Genomic DNA, 24,014 nt, shown 5'->3' with positions numbered 1-24,014 from the left:
AAAGAGTAAATCTTGATTGGCGATTTGCTGAAACCTGTCCTTATATTTGAAAAGCATACTGACATTTGAAATGGAGTGCTTTGAAGAGAAGGATAATAAAAACAAATCTTTCTAATATTTGAACATTGCCTGGATGGCAAATAGAGTTTTTTCATGTGTGAGACACACTGACTTTACCTATTTCTTGCCAACTCCTGCTTGCCAGCATGCACAGGGCTTAACAAAATCAGACTTTGTATACATTCAGCAGGGACTGCACTCTCATCCAAGGGAGGAACTTCATTCGTTTGCACTAAAAGTAGGTTGTTTAGAGAAAGAGATCGGCTAAGCACTCCAACTAGTGGGGGAAAAACAATCTCTCTCTCTCTCTCTCTCTCTCTCTCTCTCGCTCTCCTTCTTTCCCTCCACTTCCCCTCCTTCCTCCTTCTCGCTTCCTCCCCCACTCCTTTCTCTTAGCTAACTATATTTAGAAGGCAGTTTATTCTTCCCCAGGGATGTCAAGGCTGGAGGTACAAGTGAAGAGAGTCTGTGAGTCCTCTGTTGGCAATTTTCACACATACAAAATAGAACACTTCTGGGCAGTGTTATAAATATAGGTATTAGAGAATATGCCTCAACCCATGTTCTTTTTAGAAGTGTGAATGAATTTAGTGTCTCTGGCCTCAGAGTTCAAGGGAATAAGCCTGAGATACACTGGTGTTGGCAGGTGCCTTAGGAGATGTTGCCAAATATATTAACGAATAAAAATGGACTGTGCCTTCTCTGCCATTATGAATGTGCCTACTTTGAGAAAACTAACCACTGGGGTGGAAATGTGATGGTGTGGGGGAGGCTCAAAGTTTGCTCAGACAACTTTGTTTTCATCTTTTGTTCTGTAGCTTTGTTCGCTTTTTTCCACATTGTTCTCTTGTGTTTCAAGTTTATTTTTTTTCCCTCATTTCCGTTGTATTTTAGACTTCTGTCATCTCTCATCTGGATTACTGCCATACATTTCTGATTGGTCTCTCAGCTGCTAGAGTCTTGCTTCCAGATAATCAATAATCAACAGTGCAGGCAGAGTAAACATCATATAATGTAAGCTTTTAATATCTAATCTCCCTTAGAAGCCTCTGATGGTGTCCTTTCAGTCTCAGGAGCAAGTCTGAACGCTGTGACCTGGTAGCCTGGGCCCTGTGAAGCAGGTGGAGGTACTCCGCTAGAGCTCTGTGTACCTCCCTGGGGTCATTTTCTGCCACTCCCTGGCTTATGCTCAAAGCCACATAGTGCCTTCTCCTCCTGTTCCTTCCGTTTAGAATGTACTTTACTTGGTGGACTGCATTAATCTGCTAGGCTGCCGTAACAAAGTACCACAGACTGGGTGGCTTACACAACAGAAATTTATTTTCCTCCAGTTCTGAAGGCTAGAAATCCTAGATCAAGCTATCAGCAGGGCAGGGCTAAGTTCTTCTGAGGCCCCTCTCTTTGGCTTGTAGATGGCTTTTGTCCTCTCCCTGTGTCTTCACATGGTCTTTCCTGTGTGTGTCTGAGTCCTAATTCCTCTTCTTACGAGGACATCAGTCAGATTGAATTGGGCTTGCCCTAATGACCTCAGTTAGTCTTAATTACTTCATTAAAGATGCTATTTCCAATTCACATTTGGAGGTACTGGGGGTTAGAACTGCAGCATACGAATTTTAGGGGCACAATTCAGCCCACAACATCAATCAACTTTGCTCTTTATTTTTTGATTTTTTATTTTTTTCAATATATGAAGTTTATTGTCAAATTGGTTTCCATACAACACCCAGTGCTCATCCCAAAAGGTGCCCTCCTCAATACCCATCACCCACCCTCTCCTCCCTACCAGCCCCCATCAACCCTCACCAACTTTGCTCTTTAAATTGTCTGTTCAGGGGCGCCTGGGTAGCTCAGCTGGTTAAGTGTCTGACTTTGGCTCAGGTCATGATCTCCAGGTCCATGAGTTCGAGCCCTGCATTGGGCTCTGTGCTGAAAGCTCAGAGCTTGGAGCTGCTTTGGATTCTGTGTCTCCCTCTCTCTCTGCCCCTCCCTGACTTGTGCTCTGTCTGTCTCTCTCAAAAAAAAAAAATTAAAAAGATTTTAAATTGTCTGTTCAGATCAATTCCACTAGGAAGCCTTCCCGATACTTTTCATATGGGTTCTATACTGATTCCTTCTGTTCCCAGAACACATATCACATTGAACAGAAAATAGCCTATTCATTTGTTTGCCTTCCCTCCTAGAGACTAGACAGCTTGGAGACTGGGGTTATATGTAATTCATAGCTCTAAATCCACTGTCTCATAGACTGTCTGGCACATAGTAGGTGGTAAATAAATACATGTTGAATGAAATGAAGTATTGCTAGTTTGTTTTTTCTTTCTCTTTTCAAATCAATTTACACTAACTTGAAACACAGTAAGAACATTATATAGGGTTGATTACATTGGTGTCAGTAGAAATTTCCCTTTTAGGTTGACCATAAAATTTTTATTGCATGTTTAAACTTATTTTTCATATCGGTCCTGTGGTGTGGATGTATCAAAATAGGCATACAAATGGGAATATTGAGGTAATGCAAGGCTCCACATTACATGTTCTGCCTAAAAGCAGTTGCATGGATTTCCAAAGGGTAAAACTAAAGAAGAGAGGAAAGCTTATGAATTCAAATATGCTCTTTACCGGGTGTTTCATTCTGTAGCCTATCTGCTGTGTATAAGTTCACGCTACACGAAGTAACCAAATCCTTTTAGAACACTTCCTGTGCATTTCAACAGTTCCGAACTGGAAATCCTGTGTTAATCAAAAGAATGAATCCCGTGTGCTACCTGCAAAACTGGCTATGTACATAAGGTCATTTTTGGTGGCGAAGAAAAAGAACATTCTAACCTGTGGGAACACATCAACTAACTGGTTGTTAAGATAGATATTCAATGTTGGCAAAGGATGTGAGAAACTTTAAAAGTGCTGTGCAATGGCCCATTATTTAAATCTTTCCTAAAGGGATTTCCCTACCATGTTTTGTGAGATTATGCAGAATCTGTACCTTAGAGGTAGCCAGCTTTCAGAAAAATGATTTTATAGATGGTGGTCACAATGGCTATTTGAGACCCTCAAATGGTCAGCTTCCCATGAGTAAGGCCCAGGGCCTGACCATTTTTGTATTTAGTTAAGGTGTCTCTACAAGCCTTTGTTTCAGAATAGAATATTTTTGCAGTGTGTATATAAAAGGTTTAAAGGGACAACTCCTTTTAAAGCTTTTAGTTTGTTACTCTTTTTATTTTAATCAGTGATAACACAGAAAAGCTTTGCTTGAACATTTGTTCAAAAGCTTCTTTTTGAACAGGCTACTTTCTCATTTATTTTTTAGATTTTTCTACATGCACAAAGGTCAAAAAAGTTCTTAAAGTAGGACACAGAATTTTGCATAAACCATCCTGAAGGACTTACGTTTTTTTTTTTTTTTTTTTAAATTTTTTTTCAACGTTTATTTATTTTTGGGACAGAGAGAGACAGAGCATGAACGGGCGAGGGGCAGAGAGAGAGGGAGACACAGAATCGGAAACAGGCTCCAGGCTCCGAGCCATCAGCCCAGAGCCCGACGCGGGGCTCGAACTCACGGACCGGGAGATCGTGACCTGGCTGAAGTCGGACGCTTAACCGACTGCGCCACCCAGGCGCCCCAGGACTTACGTTTTTAATATAAGGAATTTGAAAGAAGAGTCAGCAGCATCAGCTGAGGAACTCGTGTGTTTCAAACTCTACATCAAGCACTGAGGTGCTTAACAAAGGAAGCAAGACTTCCTTCTACAGCAAGTTGCTTACATACTCATGTTTCTTGGTTCCTCCTTCTCTTCTCTATTCCTCCACACTCCACAGTAATTCTGAATAAGGCATATGCAATTCCAAGACTTTTAGAATTCAGGAAAAGAACAACATATTTAGGGGATTTGATTGAGGTTGCTCAATTTTTGTTTCATTAAGAAAGGGCATTAAGAAGTTCTTTGCTAATTTCCTGAATGAAAAGATATTTAATTCTCCACATACAAGACAGCTATAAAGTCAGAATAAAATATAGTTGTTTTTTTAAAAAAAATTTTTTTTAAAGAGAAGACAGAGGGGTAGAGACAGTGGGAGACACAGAATTCGAAGCAGGCTCCAGGCTCTGAGCTGTCAGCACAGAGCCAGACAGGGGGCTCAAACTCACCAGCTGTGAGATCATGACCTGAACTGAAGTTGGACTCTTAACTGACTGAGCCACTCAGGCGCCCCCAAAATAAAGTTTGTTTGAACTGAATTCATTGAGTTAACATCTGACTACATTGTCCTTCTTTCTCTCTTTTCTCACTTGACAGTGGGCTGGTGTACATCTTCTTGGAGCTGGTATCTGTCTGTGGAAAGGTACTGGAAGCTGGCAATAACAATGACTGGACTTTCACCAGTCACTTCACATGGAAAGGTTATTTAAACTGAGGTGGGAAGCTGAGCAGGAGTCAGCCAGAGGAAACATGAATGCCGGAATGAAGCCCTGAGGCAGAAGCAGTCACCCTGAGCAGGCCAGTGCCTTGGAATGCAGTTCCTGGGGAAGAGTGGCAAAATGGAGAGAGACCAGACAAGAAGAGTCTTGTAGGAGTCTTTTTATCTCTTCTGTTTTTCTATTTGTCTGCATAATATCTGATTCAAAACTTACATCTACTTCAACTTTGGACGTCTTAGAATCTAGGAGGTGGACTAGGATTTTAGGGTTGTTAGTTCATGGTATAGAACGAACTACACAAGATTGATAGTAGGGAAATCTGGACTTCTCTGTAATCTAAACGCTGCCAGCATGTAACTACATGATTATAGCTCACTCAGCTCTCTGCTCAGGCACTGTGTTTTTCTAAAGTGACCTGGATAAGACTGGCTATGAAACAAAAGACAGTTACTGTTTAGTTTCAAGAATCTATGATTTTGGATTTTATTTATTTATTTATTTATTTATTTATAATGTACATCCAAGTTAGTTAGCATATAGTGCAATAATGATTTCAGGAGTAGATTCCAGTGATTCATCCCCTATGTATAACACCCAGTGCTCATCCCTACAAGTGTCTTCCTTAATGCTCCTTACCCATTTAGCCAATTACCCCACCCACAACCCCTCTAGCAACCTTCAGTTTGTTCTCTGTATTTAAGAGTCTCTTACATTTTGTTCCCCTCCTTGTTTTCATATTATTTTTGCTTCCCTTTATGATTCTTGGATTTTAAGTTAACAAAGGTCCTATAGACTTTATAATGTAATGTGGGGGAAGCCACTAAGAATATAGCCTTAACATTCACAACTCAGGCAACAATAGATGTTGGAGAGGATGCGGTGAAAGAGGATCTCTTTTGCATTGCTGACGGTAATGCAAACTGGTGCAGCCACTCTGGAAAACACTATGGAGGTTCCTCAAAAAATTAAAAATATAACTACCCTATGACCCAACAATTGCACTACTAGGTTTTTATCCAAGGGTACAGGTATAACTGTTTCAAAGGGGCACATGCACCCTGATGTTTATAGCAGCACTATTGACAATAGCCAAAGTATGGAAAGAGTCCAAATGTCCATCAATGGATGAATGGATAAAGAAGATGTGGTATATATATACAATGGAATATTACTCGGCAATCAAAAAGAATGAAATCTTGCTATTTGTAACTACGTGGATGGAACTAGAAGGTATTATGCTAAGTGAAATTAGTCAGTCAGAGAAAGACAAACATCATATGACTTCACTCATATGAGAAATTTAGGATACAAAACAGACGAACATAAGGGAAGGGAAGCAAAAATAATAAAGAAACAGGGAGGGGGAGAAAACATGAGACTCTTAAATATAGAGAATAAACTGAGGGTTGCTAGAAGGGTTGTGGGTGGAGGGATGGGCTAAATGGGTACAGGAATTAAGGAATCTAGTCCTGAAATCATTGTTGCACTATATGGTAACTAACTTAGATGTAAATTAAAAAAAATTATAAAAAATTGAGGATATAGTAGGAAACTTGATTCTTTCTTTAGGCCAAAACAAAACAATACAAAATGAAGAAACAAAAAAACAGCAACTTATTTTATTTGTAAATTTTTCTTCACCCTCCATGAAAGCCAGAGATTTAGTGATGAGAGACAAAGTTTCTACTTTCAAGGAATTGTTTTGCTAATAAAATAAAAGAAATATATATTTTACTGGTATAACAATAATGGCCAAGTAGAAAGTAGGTTGAGGTAAAAACCTCAAAGACTTCTATCCATTACACTAGTTAATACCATTTTTTTAAGACCCCCATAGACAAAGAACCGTTTGAGACTAGATCAGGTTACAGAGAAACTGATTGATTATAAGGATTCTATAGATACAAAAAGAACAACTACCACCACAAAAGGATTTGAAAAATAATGTGATACCGTCTATATAGCAGTTATGGAAAGTGATGTTAGTTGTTGAAGATCTCATGGTTGATGAGGTGGAAGAAATTAGACAAGTGGAATTGAGGAAAAAGTGCAAAAGGACATAACTTTAACTGCTTAGCCCTGTATAATTTAGGTTCATAGAATCAATACTAAAATATTTTTCCCCATTATGCTCACTAAACCTTAGTTACTTAATCCATAATGAGGTACAATAATCCTTCCTTTCATGATGTTTTACAAGAATTAAAAGAGGTAATATAGATTGAGAATAATCCATACACGACTGAGTATGAAGATCAAGATATTGAAAACAAGGACAAGAAGCAGGAAAATGGATGCTGGGAGAGAGAACAGTAAGTAGCAAGGAAGTCAAGACCATGTATTAGAGCAGTAGCTCTCAAAGTGTGGACTCCAAATCAGCAGCATTCGACTTCATCTGGCACTTGCTAGAAATGCAAATTATATTCACATAATCAGGAACTCTGGGGCTGGGGCCTAGCAATCTGTGTTTCAGCAGCCCTGCCAGGTGATGCTCATACTGGCTCAAGTTTGAGAACCACTGAGTCAGAGTAAACCATAGCAGAGCTGAGGCAGTCCAGAACAGCAGTTCATGAATTTTTTTAAGAAACAGCTTTCACAAAACCCAGATCAACAACAACAACAACAACAACAACAACAAAAGAGAAATAGCTATCAAGCATCAACTCTGTTGCAACGATTGCTCTAGATCCCGAGGATATAGAAATTGTGAGATTTACGGTCATTACTTATTACGTACTTTCCCAGGCATTTCTTGACTAATGCCTCTTCCTGTTTTTCCTGTAATATCAGTTCTCGGTGCTGGGCTCTCTTCTCACTGCACATATTTTCTCTTGATTCCCCCCACCTTTGTAACTTTGTATTGATAAATCCGAAATCTGTGTCTCTCTCCCCCACCTTACCCCTCTCTAGTGTCATACTTTTGGTAGTTTTCAGATAGACCTCTTGATGTCACCACAAATTCAGTGTGTGCAAAACCAATAGCACATTCTCCCTTTCCATACCACCCTCATCCCCATGTTCCTATTTATAACTTTCCAACTGGGTATATGGTATCATCCCTTTTTCAATTTTCATCCTTTAGTCAGAGTGTATTGGTTTACAGTATGCCTTCTGGAGTGAGGGTTCAAATCCCGGGTTAGCCATTTGTTAACTGTAGCTTGAGAAGTTGTACTAGCACCTATCTCTTCGGGTGTTGTGAGGATTTAAAGAGTTAGTCTATGGAAATGTTTAGAGGAGTAACAATAAATGTGCCATAAATGATAGTATTACTATGTGTATTATTCTTCCTCCTTTGTTCCTTATATTCTCTAATACCTATGAATTCCTCTTTCAGATTTGCTGTAAGGGACATTGTAGTGGACTCTTCAATATCTCTTCCACACCATAGACTGACAGCTTGAACTGTAAGTGTATATTCTCATGGCGTCTGCTCAGGCCAGGGGTACACATAGGACCTACAACGAACTAATTAAGCTGAAGAGACAGATTTATATTCACGCTTTAGAGGAGAGAGAACTCTCATTTTCTTCTCCTTAATGGAAACAGGGGAGTACATCGCCCCTGTTGCTGCTGTAAGCATCCTCTTGTCACAAGGCAGGTCAGCCTGAGGACAGGCCCATCTTACTCACCAAGGATGGATGAGTAGAGACATGGAAGGAACTTGGTTTTTTGGCCAATGTCCTGCAACCAGAGCCCATGTTTCATATAACTAGCCCCTTCTACCTATCAAATTGTAACTCTTATTATATTGATTTCTACCCTAAATTTCACATTTATATATTTAAGTTCCTGTCTAATAAAAATGCCAAGTTTACCAAACCCAGGCCAAAGTCTTAATTCCCTTGGCTCTCAACCTGCTTCTGACCATGCTTGACCAACTCAGATAGTGGAATCACCATACACTTATTTGTTCAGAAGAAAAAGCTATCTTGAATCCTCTATTTACCATCACATCCATATCACTTGCCAGTCCTATAAGTTTTATAGCTACGAGAGACTGGAACTTGTCACTTTTCACCATCTTAATTATACCGCCCTAGACCTAGCCATTATTGCTTCTTCGCTTGATTATGGAGCTAGCTTCCTAACTGATCTTCCCACATTTACTCTTGCTCACTGCTTCTATTGCCCTCCCTCTTTTCTACCATATTCCTTCTCTACCTTAACAGTTAGAGGTAACAAATACGCCTCTTTTAAAAACTTCCAAAAGCTTGCCTTTGTTATTGAGGAAGAATCTACAGTTTGTATTATGTTTTTCAAGTTTCTACCATACAACACATCTGGGCCTGACTAACTCTTTCATTTCCTTTCACACCACTCTCTTGTTTGTTCACTCTGTGCCATGCTGGACTCCTTGCCATTCTTTAAACACTCCCAAGCTGGTTCTCATTTCAGAGCTTTTACATTTGCTGTTGCCTATGCATAGAATACTCTTTACCCACATTTTACATTCAAGATTGTAATCAAATGTTGCTTCCTCAGAAGAATCTTTTGTGACCCATCCCAACACTGATCCATCTTTATTCTCTGTCCCACTTGCATTTTCTATATTGCATGTTTTTCAATGTGAAATTATCTTACTTGTTGTCTTATTTATTGCATGTTTTCTCCTCCAACTCTCCAGTATAATGTAAGCTCCAGGAAAGCAACAACCCTGTCAAACTTGTTCTCTATTTTTTTCTCTAGAAAAACAAAATAGTATGAAGCACTAAGTAGCTCCTCAACAAATATTTGTTGATTAAATGAATAAACATGAATCCTATTCTCTAATATGTTGCTTGCCTTAGTAATCAGAAGGGAGAACAGGACTATTTTCCCCTCAAACATTTAACAAGAATTTATTGAACACCTAGTAAATATGAATTATATGTCTACAGAAGATTAAAAAGGAGGAATAAGATAGATTTGCTCTTCTTTTCAAGCTAAGAATTTAGAACATATTGGACATGTCAAGGTATAAACACAAGAAATGAATAAAAAAGTGACATATATCACTACAGTTTAGTACAGGCTTGAGCTGTTTGTAGCAAAACAAGGAAAGAGAGGGAAAATAACTGCAGTATCTTCCACAGCTTTCTATTTTCAATACATTTATTGTTTACTTCTGATCAGCTGATATAAGACAGCTTCAATTTCAAATGGATCTGCCCCCTCACTATAAAGGAGGACTTTGGCTGTTGGCATGATGTTTAAGTTTCTGAAAATCACCTGAATTGCCCATAGGCATTTTAGCAGAGAAGAAGGTGGCTACTTGAGCGGGCCTGAAGACAATTTGGAAGCTTGTTATTCTAGTGAACACTGGTGCATGAGCTTAGACTTATTTATAGCAGGAGGAACTCTCATTGCATAACGTTGGACAGCATGGGTTCAAACCTGGCTCTGCTATTTATTAGCTTTATGACCTTGGAAAACTGAAAATATTTTCCTTGACTCGGTTTCCTCATCTATAAAATGAGGTGAATCATAGTATTTACCTCAAAAGTTTATTGTAAAGATTAAATGGCCATATGGTTAGGGCACTTGGAACAGTATCTGGCACACAGGAAGTCTTCAATGATTGTTAACTATTCTTTTAGGCTACAGTGTAGTTTTTCTATAAATTGGGATAACACAATCCATAGCACTCTATTATTTGTGCTACTTTTTCTATATGTCTATAAAGTAATGACAATTTTTATTTATTTTTTCATTTTTATTTATTTTTGAGGGAGAGGGACAGAGACAGAGCATGAGTGGTGAGGGGCAAAGAGGAAGGGAGACACAGAATCTGAAGCAGGCTCCAGGCTCCATGCTGTTAGCACAGAGCCTGGGGAACTCACAAGCTGTGAGATCATGACCTGAGCTGAAGTCAGAAGCTTAACCAACTGAGTTACCCAGGTGCTCCAAAAATGACAATTTTTAAACAGGTGTTCTATTCATGTTTATGACTCTGTTTAACATATTTACTAATATTTCTGCTCCTTTATAGAAGATATAGCTATGCTTCTGAAAACATTTATTTTAGTAATGAATTCTAAGGATAAAAAAGTGATTTTTTAACAAAGAGATTGGCAGAACAGGGTGGGGGTGGAACCCTGGACTGAGAGCCTGGATTTGTGGTTCCCAGGGCATGTTCCGACCTAAGTTTTTTTTTGTTTGTTTGTTTGTTTTTCCTGATCTAAATTTAAAGTCTGGGCAGGTCATCCAACTTCTCTTCTTAGTTTCACATTTGTAAAATAAGGGAATTCTAAATGCATGCTGAAGTCATATTCATGTCTCATATTCTATGGTTGTTCCTTCTATCAAGGTAATTATCATGCAAGCCCACGTGCTCATTCCCACGTTGTTATTCTTACAATATTTTAAGGGTCTATAAAAAAGCACCACATTCTTTGATTATCTTCAATGACATCAAATTTTCCCTGTGAAAAATATGTTGGGGCTAAGTCTGGTGAGTAGGATGAGTGTTTTGAATGGGAAAGTATGACGTAAGTATAATGGGATAGAGTATTTTTGAGAGGCTTATAATTGCTTCTCAGGTGCGCGTGTGTGTGCACACATGTGTGCGCGTATGTGTGCTTTCAAGTGCAATACACATTTCCAATTTTAAGTTCTTAACTGTTTTGTTAAAAATTCAGCCTTTAGTCACACCTAATTTATGCCACTATAATAACTATGCTTTTTGTAAAACAACTGCTTTTTGAATGAAACAATACTTCCTGAGATCTAGAAACAGCCCAAATCTTACAAAATAATGAAGGACTGATCAGACTTCTTGCAAAGCAGCTTGGTCTAATGTCATGGGCTCATTATCCAGCTGAAATATTGCTCTGCGCTTTGCACTAGTCATTTATCTTCCCTGTGCCTCAGTACTTTTTTTCAGAAAATTCTAATAAAGACGCTTGTTCATAAGGGCTACTCTTGTACCTTGGATGAAGTATTCCCCAAATGCTGTGTGACGTAAGTGCAAGGAAAATAGAATCTTGCAACGCTTCAAAATCTACTCCATGGGATTGCACTATCTGATGGTTGGGTTTGTGTTCAGCATTAAGAATGCTGTCTGCTTCTTGAGAGTAAAGGCTGGTAATTTTCTTAAAATTTGGCTACTGCTTTACGAGATTAATAAAACTAACCTCTAATCATATGGTGCTCAAATGATGAATATTTTTGAAATATCTCCGTATGGGAAATATCACCAATTGTACTTATACTCTCATTTACATAGGCCAAACACTGAAGCAAATGTGAATTACTTAGGTTTTCCACCAGAAGCAGCAGTCAGGGTGATGGGTGAAGTCCAGAGAATATTAGGCACAAAAATAGATTTATGCAGATTCAGGAAACAAAAAAAAATCACTGACTAAGCAGCTACTTCATTTTTTCTCTTTTGCCAAAGTTCCATAAATTCAAAATTCTAGGTTTAAAATAAATGTTTTAAAAGGGACAGCTCTGAAATAGGAATAGTATATTATTTTATGGTTTCCAGAGGCTAATCCTTATTTAATAAATGCATATAATATGAGAAGAGACAATAATTTCCTTTAACACTTTATTAGTTAAAGTATGTTGTTATTTTAAATGAAAACACATGTACAAATGTATATTATTATTTTATTCTACTTTAGTCTCTATTTGACAGTGAATCTTTCATGCCCTCTCTCGCTTTTGTTTTGCATCCCCTGAAACATTTTTCTTTCTTACTTTGTATAAACATGACCATCTAAATTATCTTGTTTTCTTGATCCAGAACAGAAAATGTGGATGTGATGAAACCAGTTGGTTTCAGTGGTGTGTGTGAATGTATTTTGTAAAATTTATTTACTTTTTTATTTTTAAAAACAGTACCTGATGTGTGAGACAGAAGACTACCACTAGGGATATGTAAATGTAATTTGAGCAACTGTAGAATGAAAGTCTGTAAGCTGGAAGGCTGTTTAAAATAAATATGCACTGGGTAGTGACTTACATTTTTAAAAAATAATCTAGAAATCGTTTTTCCAGTTGATTTTACCCAGAGGTGAAACTGAGCTGATGCAACACTTGCAATAAATGGTCGAAAAAGAAAAATAAGAATTGGAAGGAGAACACAAGAGAAAGCTGTTGTGACCACTTGAACCTGCACATTGTCTCCCTTTCAGATTCCTGGATTATATGCACTCCTCTGATTGCCACCAAGTCCTCTCTACCCCTCTTCAAACGATATCTTTTTTTTTTTTCTAATCTTTTCTCCTCAATCTGAGAATACTCTCCCCACTTCACAGCTGGAATACTACAAAAGTCTTGTAAATGGCTTTTCTCAATTAAGCTTTGTCTTGTTTAACCCAACACCTTGGATTCCTCAAATACTCCTGTGTCCAGATATTCTCCTCAGAGCCTCATGGAGCTGGTGTGGGGTCCTGAGTGAGGACATAAGCCCCAGCCTGGGCTTGAGTCCTAGTTCCATTTGTAATTATTGTGTGACTTTGGTAGGATACTTACCTGAGTCTCAATTTCCTCAGATTTATAAAATGCAAAAAAAAAATTAATAAATGCCCAATTTACAGAGTTGTGGTAAATACTACATGAGACATATCAAATGTTTAGCACATACGTATTTCATAAATAGCAGCTATCTTCAGTACTCTGGTGTAGCACACTTTCTGTTAGCTTCTCTGCTTCTATTCACCTGTCACTATCCTCTTCAACCAAATTATTCCTCCTCATTGTCTTTCAACACGCGGTGACTTTTTCGTTTTGATACTTTCCTCATGTTTTCCTGAGTATCTCACCTAGACTTGTCCTCATATCCAAATTCTACTTATCCTTGAAGCTTTCTAGCTCAAGTCTAGTAAAATAGCTCTATTCTACTCAGCAATGATCTCTTTTTCTCTAAAATTTTTCAACATTTATTATCCATACCGGTGTAATGTATAAATTCATATTGCTAAATATTTACACATGTATCTTGATAATGTCACTCCTACTCTCAGAGCCCAGAGACTGTATATATTATGTATACCCAAAGGGAAAACAATTCTTTAACTTCCGGTTATAAGTGTCTATGTGAGAGCTCCTTCCAGCCTTCTGAGTGCAGAGGTTAATTTTGGAATTGCTAGCTGGGCAATCAGCTTTTTTTCTCTTCCTGAAAACGGAACAAAGTGGTTTAAGAGTACCTCATTCTTATTGGTGAATAAAAGGATTAGGGCTCTAAGCTTTCAAGTTAAAGGAATATTTCCTACCTTCCTTGTGGGAATGAAAGTATATAAGTTCTTAATAGCAGGGAGCTGGAAAGAAAGGTGGACATGTGCTCTGTTTATTTTCTTTTTTCTTCTAAGTTTTTATTACTCATTATATGAATAATTGGAGAAAGCCAGAAAGAAAAAAAAATTATTATGGTAACAGAAAATAGAAGACTTTTCCTTCCTTCCTCCCTCCCTCCCTTCCTCCCTCTTTTCCTTCCTTCCTTTCTTCCTTCCCTCCTTCCTCCTTCTTTCTTTCTTTCTTTCTTTCTTTCTTTCTTTCTTTCTTTCTCTTTATTTCTTTCTTTCTCTTTCTTTCCTAACAAACACAAAGAATAGGTATTTAATTTATTAGAATATAAGTAAATGGGATAATCTTTGATCAAAAAGTTAGGTAGATCTTTTGTTCATTCATCAAATATTTGTTAAATGATTACTCTATGCTTGCACAAAGGTAGCCACTAGAGATGTAGAGACATATGCCTGAACTCAAGGGGCTTACCAACATGAGGCAGGACCCAAGAAGTAAACTGTAAGAAATATTAAGACAGAAAAAGATCTAATGTGGTTTTTCTGAATCCAAACAACAATCAGACAAGGAAAAGAAAAAAGAAGCATTCAAATTGGTAAAGCAAAGTAAAACTGTCACTTTTGGCAGATGACACAATACTACATGTTGAAACCCTAAAGATTCCACTAAAAGGGTGCCTGGGTGGCTCAGTCAGTTAATTCAGCTCAGGCCATGATCTCATAGCTTGTGAGTTCAAGCCCTACGTTGGGCTCTGTGCTGCTGGCTCAGAGCCTGGAGCCTGCTTTGGATTCTGTGTCTCCCTCTCTTCTGGCCCTCCCTGGTTCACACACACTCTCTCTCTCTCTCTCTCTCTCTCTCTCTTAAAAATAAATATAAACATCACAAAAAATAAAAAAAAGATTCCACTAAAAAACTAATAGAACTAATAAATGCATTCTGAAGATACAAAATCACCATACACAAATATTTAGCATTTTTGTACACTAATAATGAACTAGCAAAAAGAAAATTAAGGCAATAATTTCATATGCAATTGCATCAAAAAGAATAAAATACTTAGGAATAAATTTAGCCAAGGAGGTGAAAGACTTATACTCTGAAAACTATAAGAAACCGATGAAACATGGGGCGCCTGGGTGGCGCAGTCGGTTAAGCGTCCGACTTCAGCCAGGTCACGATCTCGCGGTCCGTGAGTTCGAGCCCCGCGTCGGGCTCTGGGCTGATGGCTCAGAGCCTGGAGCCTGTTTCCGATTCTGTGTCTCCCTCTCTCTCTGCCCCTCCCCCGTTCATGCTCTGTCTCTCTCTGTCCCAAAAATAAATAAAAAAAAAAAAAAAAAAAAAGAAACCGATGAAACAAATTGAACATGGCACAAATGGAAAGATATAGCACATACATAGATTGGAAAATTAATATTGTTAAAATGTTCACACTACCCAAAACAGTGTACAGATTTGATGCAATCTCCCAAAATGCCAATAGCATTTTTCACAAAACAAATAATCCTATAACTTATAAGGAATCACAAAAGACCCCAAACAGCCAAAGCACTCTTGAGAAAGAACAAGGTTGGAGGTATCACACTCCCAGATTTCAAACTATACTACATATCTTTAGTAAGCAAAATAGTATGGTGCTGGCACAAAAATAGACACACAGGGCAATGGAACATAACAGAGGGCCCAGAAATAAACCTATGCATGTATGGTTAATAAATCTACAACAATAGGGGAAAGAATGTACAATGGGGAAAAGATAATGTCTTCAATAAATAGTGCTGGAAAAACTGGACAGCTACATGCAAAACAATGAAACACAACCACTTTCTCATACTATATACAAACATGAACCCAAATAATGAAAAACCTAAATGTAAGACATGAAACCATAAAAATCCTAAAAGAAAAACATAGTCAGTAAACTCTGGGGTAATCAGTCTTAGCAATTTTTTGGTTGCTTGTTTGTTTTTGGATCTGTCTCCTCAAGCAAGGGCAACAAGAGTAAAAACAAACAAACAAACCTGGAACTACATTAAACTAAAAAGCCTTCCAATGAAGGAAAAACAAAACAACATGGCTACTTACTAAATGGGAAAATATATTTGCAAATGATATACCTGATAAGGGTATTCGAAATATATAAAGAACCCATACAACTGAACACTAAATAATTTGATTAAAAAATGGGAAGAGGACCTGAACGGACATTATTTAAAAGAAGACATACAAATGGCCAACAGACATGACAAGATGCTCAACATCACTCATCATCAGGTAAATGTAAATCAAAACCACAATGAAATAGCACTTCATACCTGTCAGAGTGGCTAGTATCAAAATGTCAAGAAACAACAAATGCTAGAAAGGATGTAGAGAAAGCACTGTTGGTGGGAATGTAAACTTGTTCAGCCACTGTGGAAAACAGTATGGAGGTTTCTCAAAAAATTAAAAATAGAAATACCCTACAACCCAGCCATTCCACTTGTGGGTATTTCACCAAAGCAAAGAAAAACATTAAATTCAAAAAGACATATGCATCCCTATGTTCACTGCAGCATTATTTAAAATATCCAAGATGTAGAAGAAGCCTAAGTGGTCATTGATAGATGGATAAAGATGATGGGGTGGATATATATATATATATATATTACTCAGCCATAAAAAAGAATGGAATCTTGCCATTTGTGACAACATGCATAGACTTAGAGGCTATTATACAAAAGGAAGTAAGTTGGACAGAGAAAAGACAAAAGCCATATGCTATCACTTACATGTGCAATCTAAAAAAAACAAAACAAATAAGACAAAACAGAAATAGACTCATAAATAAAAAGAATGAACTGGTGATTGCCAGAGGGGATGTGGGTGGAATGATGGGTGAAACAGGTAAAGGGGTTGAATAGGTACAAACTTTTAGTTATAAAATAAATAAGTTATTGGGATGGAAAGTGTAGCAAAGGGCATATAGTCAATAATATTGTAATAACATTGTATGGTGACAGGTGGTAACTATGCTTACTGTGGTTAGCATTTTATAATGCACATAAATGTAGAATCATTTTTAGTACATCTGAAACTAATATAATATCGTATGTCAATTACACTATACTTCAGTTCAAAAAAATTATGCCTGGCCTATTCAGGCTATTATGGAAATTAGGGCACTGGTAAAAACAAAAACAAAGTGAAGCACAGATATTCTAACAGTTAACAATGCAAAGGGAAGGAACAACAACAAAAAAGAGACTATATTCAAGAAAATTAAAAGTAATTAAATGAATAAAAGTGGTCATTTATGGACCAAAAATGAAAGTATGTCATGTGTCAAGGATTATGATTAATGCTATTCTGTGCCCCCAAGAGGGAGAGGAAGGCGGGCAGAGAGAGAAAGGGCAATCTGTAAGTATTTATTTAAAACACAGATTGTTAAACGTCTATGACAATTTTTGGAGCCATACTGTTTCGATTTGAATCTCAGCTCTCATACTCAATGGCTTTGTGAACTAGGACAAATTATGTTACCTCATTATGTCTCAGCTTCTGTGTCTATAAATTAAGGATAATACTAGTACTTACCTCACAGATTGCTACATTTTGCAAACTACATTTTGCTACTCAAAATTTGGCACATGTAAACATAATATAGTATTATTTTTATATGCTTTTAGAAGAAAGTTGAGGGAAGATAGGGTGCATGATTATGAGAAAACTGGACATGGAATTAGGGTTCTTGAAAATTTTCTAGCTTTATTGCTTTTTGTGATTCTGAGTAAGTAATTTATGCCTTTGAACTAGTTCCATCGTTGATAAAAAGGGAACTACCGATTATTCCGTTTGTAAAAATTCTGAAATTCTGTGACTAGATTGAAATATTATTTATGCATCTGTACCGATATCATGAATCCAACAAAATCATTCTCCATACAATTTGAAATATGTCCTTGTTTTTGTGTGACTAGGTGGTTCATTCCTAAAGTTTAGAGATAGAAGCCAATAGGCAAAAAAGGGACTTTTTTTATTGATGAAGTATAACATTAAACTTATGAATTAATTACTCCTTGGTATCTGCTAAGATTTGAGAACAGAGATGAGCTCATACTAAATGCTCAATAAATATTTTTAAATCATTTTTTAGTCTTATGAATGGTTAAGATTCTGAAATCAACACTGGAGTTTATTTTATTAAAAGAATAATATTATCACTGAAAAATTCAGCTCTCTTCTACTCTTAAATGTTTTTAATGTAACAGCTTTTGACTAAATAATTTTTGTATACAAAGACCTATTACAAGACAAGGGCCACATAGGCATTTGATGAAATGGTGTCAGAGAATTCACTGCAAACATCACTCACCCACTAGAACTCTGGCCTATCTGATGAGATTGCATAAATACTTCAGCTTCTGCTGCCAAATTATCTATTATTTGTGCAGACAAGGAAACAAAACTCCTCAATCTGATTCTATGATTATATATACTGTAGCATTTACTGGTCCTTAACAGTCATTCCTGAGTGTGTCTACAATCATACAATTGTAAAGTGAGTAGATCCCTATAGCCTGTGTTTCTGATGCTTAACCTAACATTTGCCAAAGCTCAGGCCATCCATTCAGCACATTCACTTGTAGTATAAGAGTTGTGCACTAATATGCAAACATACAATAAGCAAATGAGCATTTCATATGATTGTTTTGAAGTGTCATTAAAGTATAGAAGCATATAAGATTCTTGGCAGATAGTGCATAATATATGTAGTTACTATATCAATATATAATATTTATTAGATATTAATATTTATTACATATTTGAATACTTTGGTATCTTATAAGTCATGGTATAGGTGTATAGATACCTGAGAAGAAATTAGCATTTACTTCATATAAAAATCACCCTGAATGCTATCATTTTCATTGAAAATAATTATAGTAGCAATCAGTAATCTAGCATAATCAAGAGCCCAGGATAAGTTGATGTATTAAAGTTGTTTATAATAATTTCTAAGGTGTACTACAATGATTAAATTTTATGGTCTATAATTTTTTAAATCAGTTAATAAAAAAGAGATATCTTTTCCCTAATGGCCACAGCACAAGAGAATGAATGCACATATTTTCTGAATTCAGGGAGGGAGTTAGGGTAATAGATTAATGTGGCACATGTGTATAAAAGGATGCATTGGCACATCAACAGTCGCCAGATCATGTTTCTTTCCTAGATCTCTCTTCCTTCAGATGTCCAGGAAACCAGGATACATAGGTCATTATTTAGGAGCTCCACAGAAAGGGACAATTTAAATTGCCAACATCCATAATGCAAATCAAAGGAAAAATAATGCTCAATGCTTAGTATTGTTTTTCAGCAGTTCACTGGATTGTATTTTTCTCAGAATTAAAAATCTCTCTTAGGTAAAGCGCCACAGGGATAATAAGAAATGGAACACTTAGTGTGATTTATTAACTATTTCTTTAGTTGCCATTATGTTTGTGTATTGATTTTATTGGCTTCTTCTTTTGCATAAAAGACCCAGAAATCAGTTCGGGAAACAAAAAGAAAAGCCCAATTAACTACAACTATGGAATAAATAATCCTTTTCTCAACTACATGGTTCATGGTAAGTATCCATTAGACTTTTCATAAACCCCGGCATCTCCTTCATTCTATTACGCTTTCCATCCTACTTCTAAATTAGTAAAAACAACGGTGTGCCTCTTTGCTTAGAAGTATCTCTTCTAGGGGCACCTGGGTGGCTCAGTTGGTTGAGCGTCTGACTTTAGCTCAGGTCATGATCTCACAGCTCGTGAGTCAGAGCCCCGTGTCAGGCTCTGTGCTGATAGCTTGCAGGCTGGAGTCTGCTTGGGTTTCTGTATCTCCCTCTCACTCTGCCCCAACCCACTCACATTCTGTCTCTGTCTCTCTAAAAAATAAATAAACATTAATTTTTTTTTAAGTATCTCTTCTATTTGTTCCTTCCTCCTCATTCTCCATTGCCCAGTTATGAACTATGCCTTCCTTGTCTCATGCTTCCAGGTTTGCTCTAGTTTTGTCAATCCTAATCCATCCTTCAGCTCAAAACTAGATTAACCCTGCCTTAAATACCTCTGCTTCATTTCCCCCCCGGGCTCTAGAATGGCCTATAGGTTTTCACAGCTGCTTGTGGTCTACAATACGACTTCCAAACTTCGAATTTCCTTTCAAATTAACTTGCTGCCCTTGTTGCTTCTCAACATATTCTCCTCTCTCCTACTTCTACCCTGTTGTCTTCATCATTTCTCCAAGAATTATCTATGTTTTCCTTTCAGCTTAACTATTCTCTACTAATCCTTCAAGGTCAAATTCAGAGCTCACCTTTTCTGGAGAACTTCCATTCATGTTTCCTTTGATTAACTCTTCATTCTGTATAGTATTCAATTCTTTCAATATCTCAGCTACACAACTTAGTGCAATATAAAGATGCAATACTGATACTGTATATATGTAAATGTCAGCACACAGTTCTAGAAATGTCTCTATTGTTCATTGTTTCATGTGCATGGGCCATGAATCTCCAACTAGACTGTAAGTGTCTTCCAGGTAAGATCTCTACAGCATAACTGATTTCCAGTTTGTTCCCCTTAGAATCTACTCATCAATAAAGGTGTTTTAACTGATTAATCATTTTTTATACATAAGTACTTTACCTCCTAACTTATTCTTATTTCATTTTTGTCATTTTTGACGTTTTCAGAGCCATAAGGGGCCACTGGTAGGTTGTATGTTTGGTCATAATTATTTACTTCTTTCTTCCCTTTATGTGAAGTACAGTTCCCCACCCCCGTCGATTCTGGGCTTGGCCATGAGACTCTTTTTCTTGAGTGGTTTGTGGCAGATGTGGTATATGCCACAACCAATTAAAAAGCACAAGCAGCACTGCAGGTTTCTGGCAGCCCCTTCTGCAACTTCTCATTGCTGTGAAAACAGGTTGTCCCAGATAGGGCCACGTCTCCAACCTGGCCCTGGAATGAGAAGTTGACCTGCAGCCCGCTGCAGACCACCCAATCACAGCCTTATGTTTCATGAATGCAAAAAGTCACTGGTACTCTGGGGCTTGTTTATTACACAGAAAAGCTGTCTAACACAGACCTTGGAGTTTGTCAAACTTCCTCTTCTGTAGATAAGGAGAGAGGCCTAGATTTTTTGTCAGCTGATGGGAGAGTTTGGACATCAATTCTGGACTCCTGACTTAATTTTGTTTTTGTTTTTGTTTTTTTAATGAAAATACCTAGCTTTTTGTTATCCTAAAATCTGGAGGAATGCAACCCAAATAGTTTGAAATTTGGGGCCATAGTACTACCTGGTACTGCCCTCTTGGTCTGGCATTGGTTTTTAGAAAATAGGTAGCAAAATATCTAGAAAATAAACAAAATGCAGTATCAATGTCAAATGAAATATACTTCTACACAAAAGCTACTGCAATCTCTTAGGTCCACACTTGTTTGATAGTAGATAGAATGAAATGCAGTGATCTTTGGGAGTGCCTCTCAGGCCCAGGTCTTTTAATACACACTGTTAATCTAAAATACACATTTCAAAACTTGAATTTGAGGATGAATATAATTTCTTAATTTACCATCTCCTTAATTCCGTGACAAAGTCTCATATACTTTGATGCCAAGTGAGGGAGTCTAAAATTCTTATTCTTTTCCTTTGTGAAATTCAGATGGAAAGATCCTATCATTATGTGCTTCAGTACATCAGACTGGTCCTAAGTACATTTAACTTTGTCCTGAAGTTTACTTTATGGTTTAGTATTCATAGGAATGAATTCATTTTGCTACAACACTTAGTCCTTAAAAATTCAGAGACTAAACTGCTAATTAAGTTCTAAAAAAATTATTAACATACTGCTTTCTTTTGCATATCAATTTTTAAAGAGTAAAACCAGTCATATGCAGCAATATTTCTCCCTTTTTATGGAAAAAATAATACATCAGTACATGCTTTAGGAAATGAATGTGTCATTTAATAACATTTATAACTACCTTTTATTATTGTTGTTTATTATGCTTTTCCAAACAAAGAAAACAAAATGTAATAAAACTAAATGGGTAATCAAGTAGATTTTCTTTTTCTATTTTTTTGTCTCTCCTTATTTGGACCACACACAAATCTTACCTTTGTGAAAAAACATCCCTGTAAGGACTGCCATGTTGCAATGCAATTCCATATCCCCGATCAGCAACGGTGTTTCCAATGGTGTAAAATGAACAATCTGGGTCATTGATAGCCACATATTCCAATACAGCTGCATCCCATACAAACGCATAATTTCCATATTTTACCTGTGAAAATATGGAGAATAAAAGCAGACAATAGGATTAAAGTTTGGAATTTTAAGTTATACAGACAAGGTAAAAAATATTACATTTGTGTATATTTAGTTGTATAAAAACATGGTAGGACCTATATTTCTACATACATATTCTGAATGAGAATTTGGCTTTTGGCTAATTTAAAGCTCTGTTCTCTTGGAAATGAGATAAAGTTAGAATGTTGTTTATGTTTCCAGGCAACATAGCTTATAGTAGTAAATCTCATCTGGACTGGGAAAACAATAAATATATGAAAATAAGCCAGTCTTTGAGCTTCTCTGAGTACAGTAATTCTTGTAATTGGACTTGTCTCTTTGGGGACCTGGAAGTTACACTTTTTTAGTTATTATGAGAGATATAGGCTTCTAACACGAGGTTATTAGGCTTCCTAGCCAGGTAGGTTTTTCTACTCACTCGATATAGGTATTGTCTCCTTGCATGTGATCTATATTCTATCTTTTTAAATGTGTTTTATTTTATTTTTGAGAGAGAGAGAAAGACAGAGTGTGAGTGGAGTAGGACAGAGAGAAAGGGAGACACAGAATGCAAAGCAGTCTCCAGGCTCAGAGCCGTCAGTGCAGAGCCTGATGTGGGGCTCCCACTCAGGAACCCTGAGATCATGACCTGAGCCAAAGTCCAAGGCTTAACCGACTGAGTCACCCAGGTGCCCCTGCATGTGACCTATATTCTAAATGAATGTTGTAAATCAAACTCTCACTGAAGAAAAATAATTAACACTACCCTGCTGGCAAGACATATTTCCTATCTTATGTTATTCTAAGTTATTTGTTGCCAAGTGTGGTCTATGGAAATTTTGCAGCTGGACTTAAATGAAACCCTTTTGTTGGGCATTGAAATGAGGAAAAAATAATTATACAATCTTCCCTTTCATCATTTAGGGAACATAACTTGATCCTGGGTTGTTTACAACACCTTTTAGTGATTATCTTTTTTGTATAAGTGTGACTTTTCCCCTAAATTACGAATTTATCAAAAATAAAAGGCAACCTTAATAAAATTAATTTAAAAATTATGTATAAATATAGAACTTAAGTCACAAAATAAACAGAACTAATAATTAAATCAAATATTCAGCTGGTTTGTTTGTTTAGAAAGCAATTTCTTGGTAAATCTGACTAGGGAAAAAGAAAACTTTTACATATAAATACAGATAGAGGAAGTGGTATCAGCAACATGAAGGAATAGGAAGTCTTCTCATAGAAACAACAATTTGGCAGCCATCCATGAACAAAGTAGCTTTGTGGGAGCTTTGGGATCCTTGTTGTGTAACTGTGACAGAATCTAAGACTGAATAATACTTTCAGGAGACAGGGCTGTTCTCAGTGATTGTCTAACCAACTGTTGTCCTGTCTACATTCCTGAAAGCAGCCTATCCCCTTGAGGACTTAACTCCAGTACTACAAAGGTAGAAGACAAAGATGCCCAATCTCACCACTTCTATTCAACATAGTACTAGAAGTCTTAGCCAAAGCAATTATACAGGAAAAAGAAATAAAAATATCCAAACCAGAAAGGAAGAAGTCAAAATATCTCTGTCTGCAGATGATAAGATCGTATATGTAGAAAATCTTAAAGACTAAACAAAAAAAGCTGTTAGAACTAATAAAGCAATTCAGTAAAGTTGCAGAATACAAAATCAGCATGCAAAAATCAGTGGCATTTCTATACACAAACAATGAACTCTCTGAAAAAGATATTAAGAAACAATGACATTTATAATAGCAATGAGAATAACAGAATACTTAGGAAGAAATGTAACCAAAGAAGTAAAATATTTATATGCTGAAAGTTACAAAACAGTGAGGAAGGAAATTAAAGAAGACATAGATTAATGGGAAGAAATCTTGTGTTTGTGTATTAGAAGAATTAACATTGTTAAAATGCCCATACTACCCAAAGTGATCTACAGATTTAATGCAATCCCTATGAAAACTCCAATGGCATTC

The 24,014-nt window shown here is 36.8% G+C and overlaps 1 protein-coding gene across 2 annotated transcripts in view; it reads right to left on the bottom strand.

The window, feature by feature from the left end:
- The window catches only part of GRID2 (glutamate ionotropic receptor delta type subunit 2), a 1,453,175-nt gene that overhangs the window by 92,094 nt on the left and 1,337,067 nt on the right, over positions 1 to 24,014 (bottom strand). For both annotated transcript variants that reach the window (XM_047091724.1, XM_047091725.1), the window contains one exon: positions 21,851 to 22,017. In XM_047091724.1, coding sequence (XP_046947680.1) covers positions 21,851 to 22,017 — 167 coding nt within the window. The remainder of the gene's footprint in view (positions 1 to 21,850; positions 22,018 to 24,014) is intronic.

This window comes from Lynx rufus, unplaced genomic scaffold (genome assembly GCF_022079265.1).
Source record: "Lynx rufus isolate CCGP_SWC_20201006 ecotype Redwood Valley unplaced genomic scaffold, mLynRuf1.p SCAF_3, whole genome shotgun sequence".
In the NCBI taxonomy this organism is placed as follows: domain Eukaryota; kingdom Metazoa; phylum Chordata; class Mammalia; order Carnivora; family Felidae; genus Lynx; species Lynx rufus.
The sequence above is the reverse complement of the archived record's forward strand: the minus strand, read 5'-3'. Positions and strand labels throughout refer to the sequence as shown.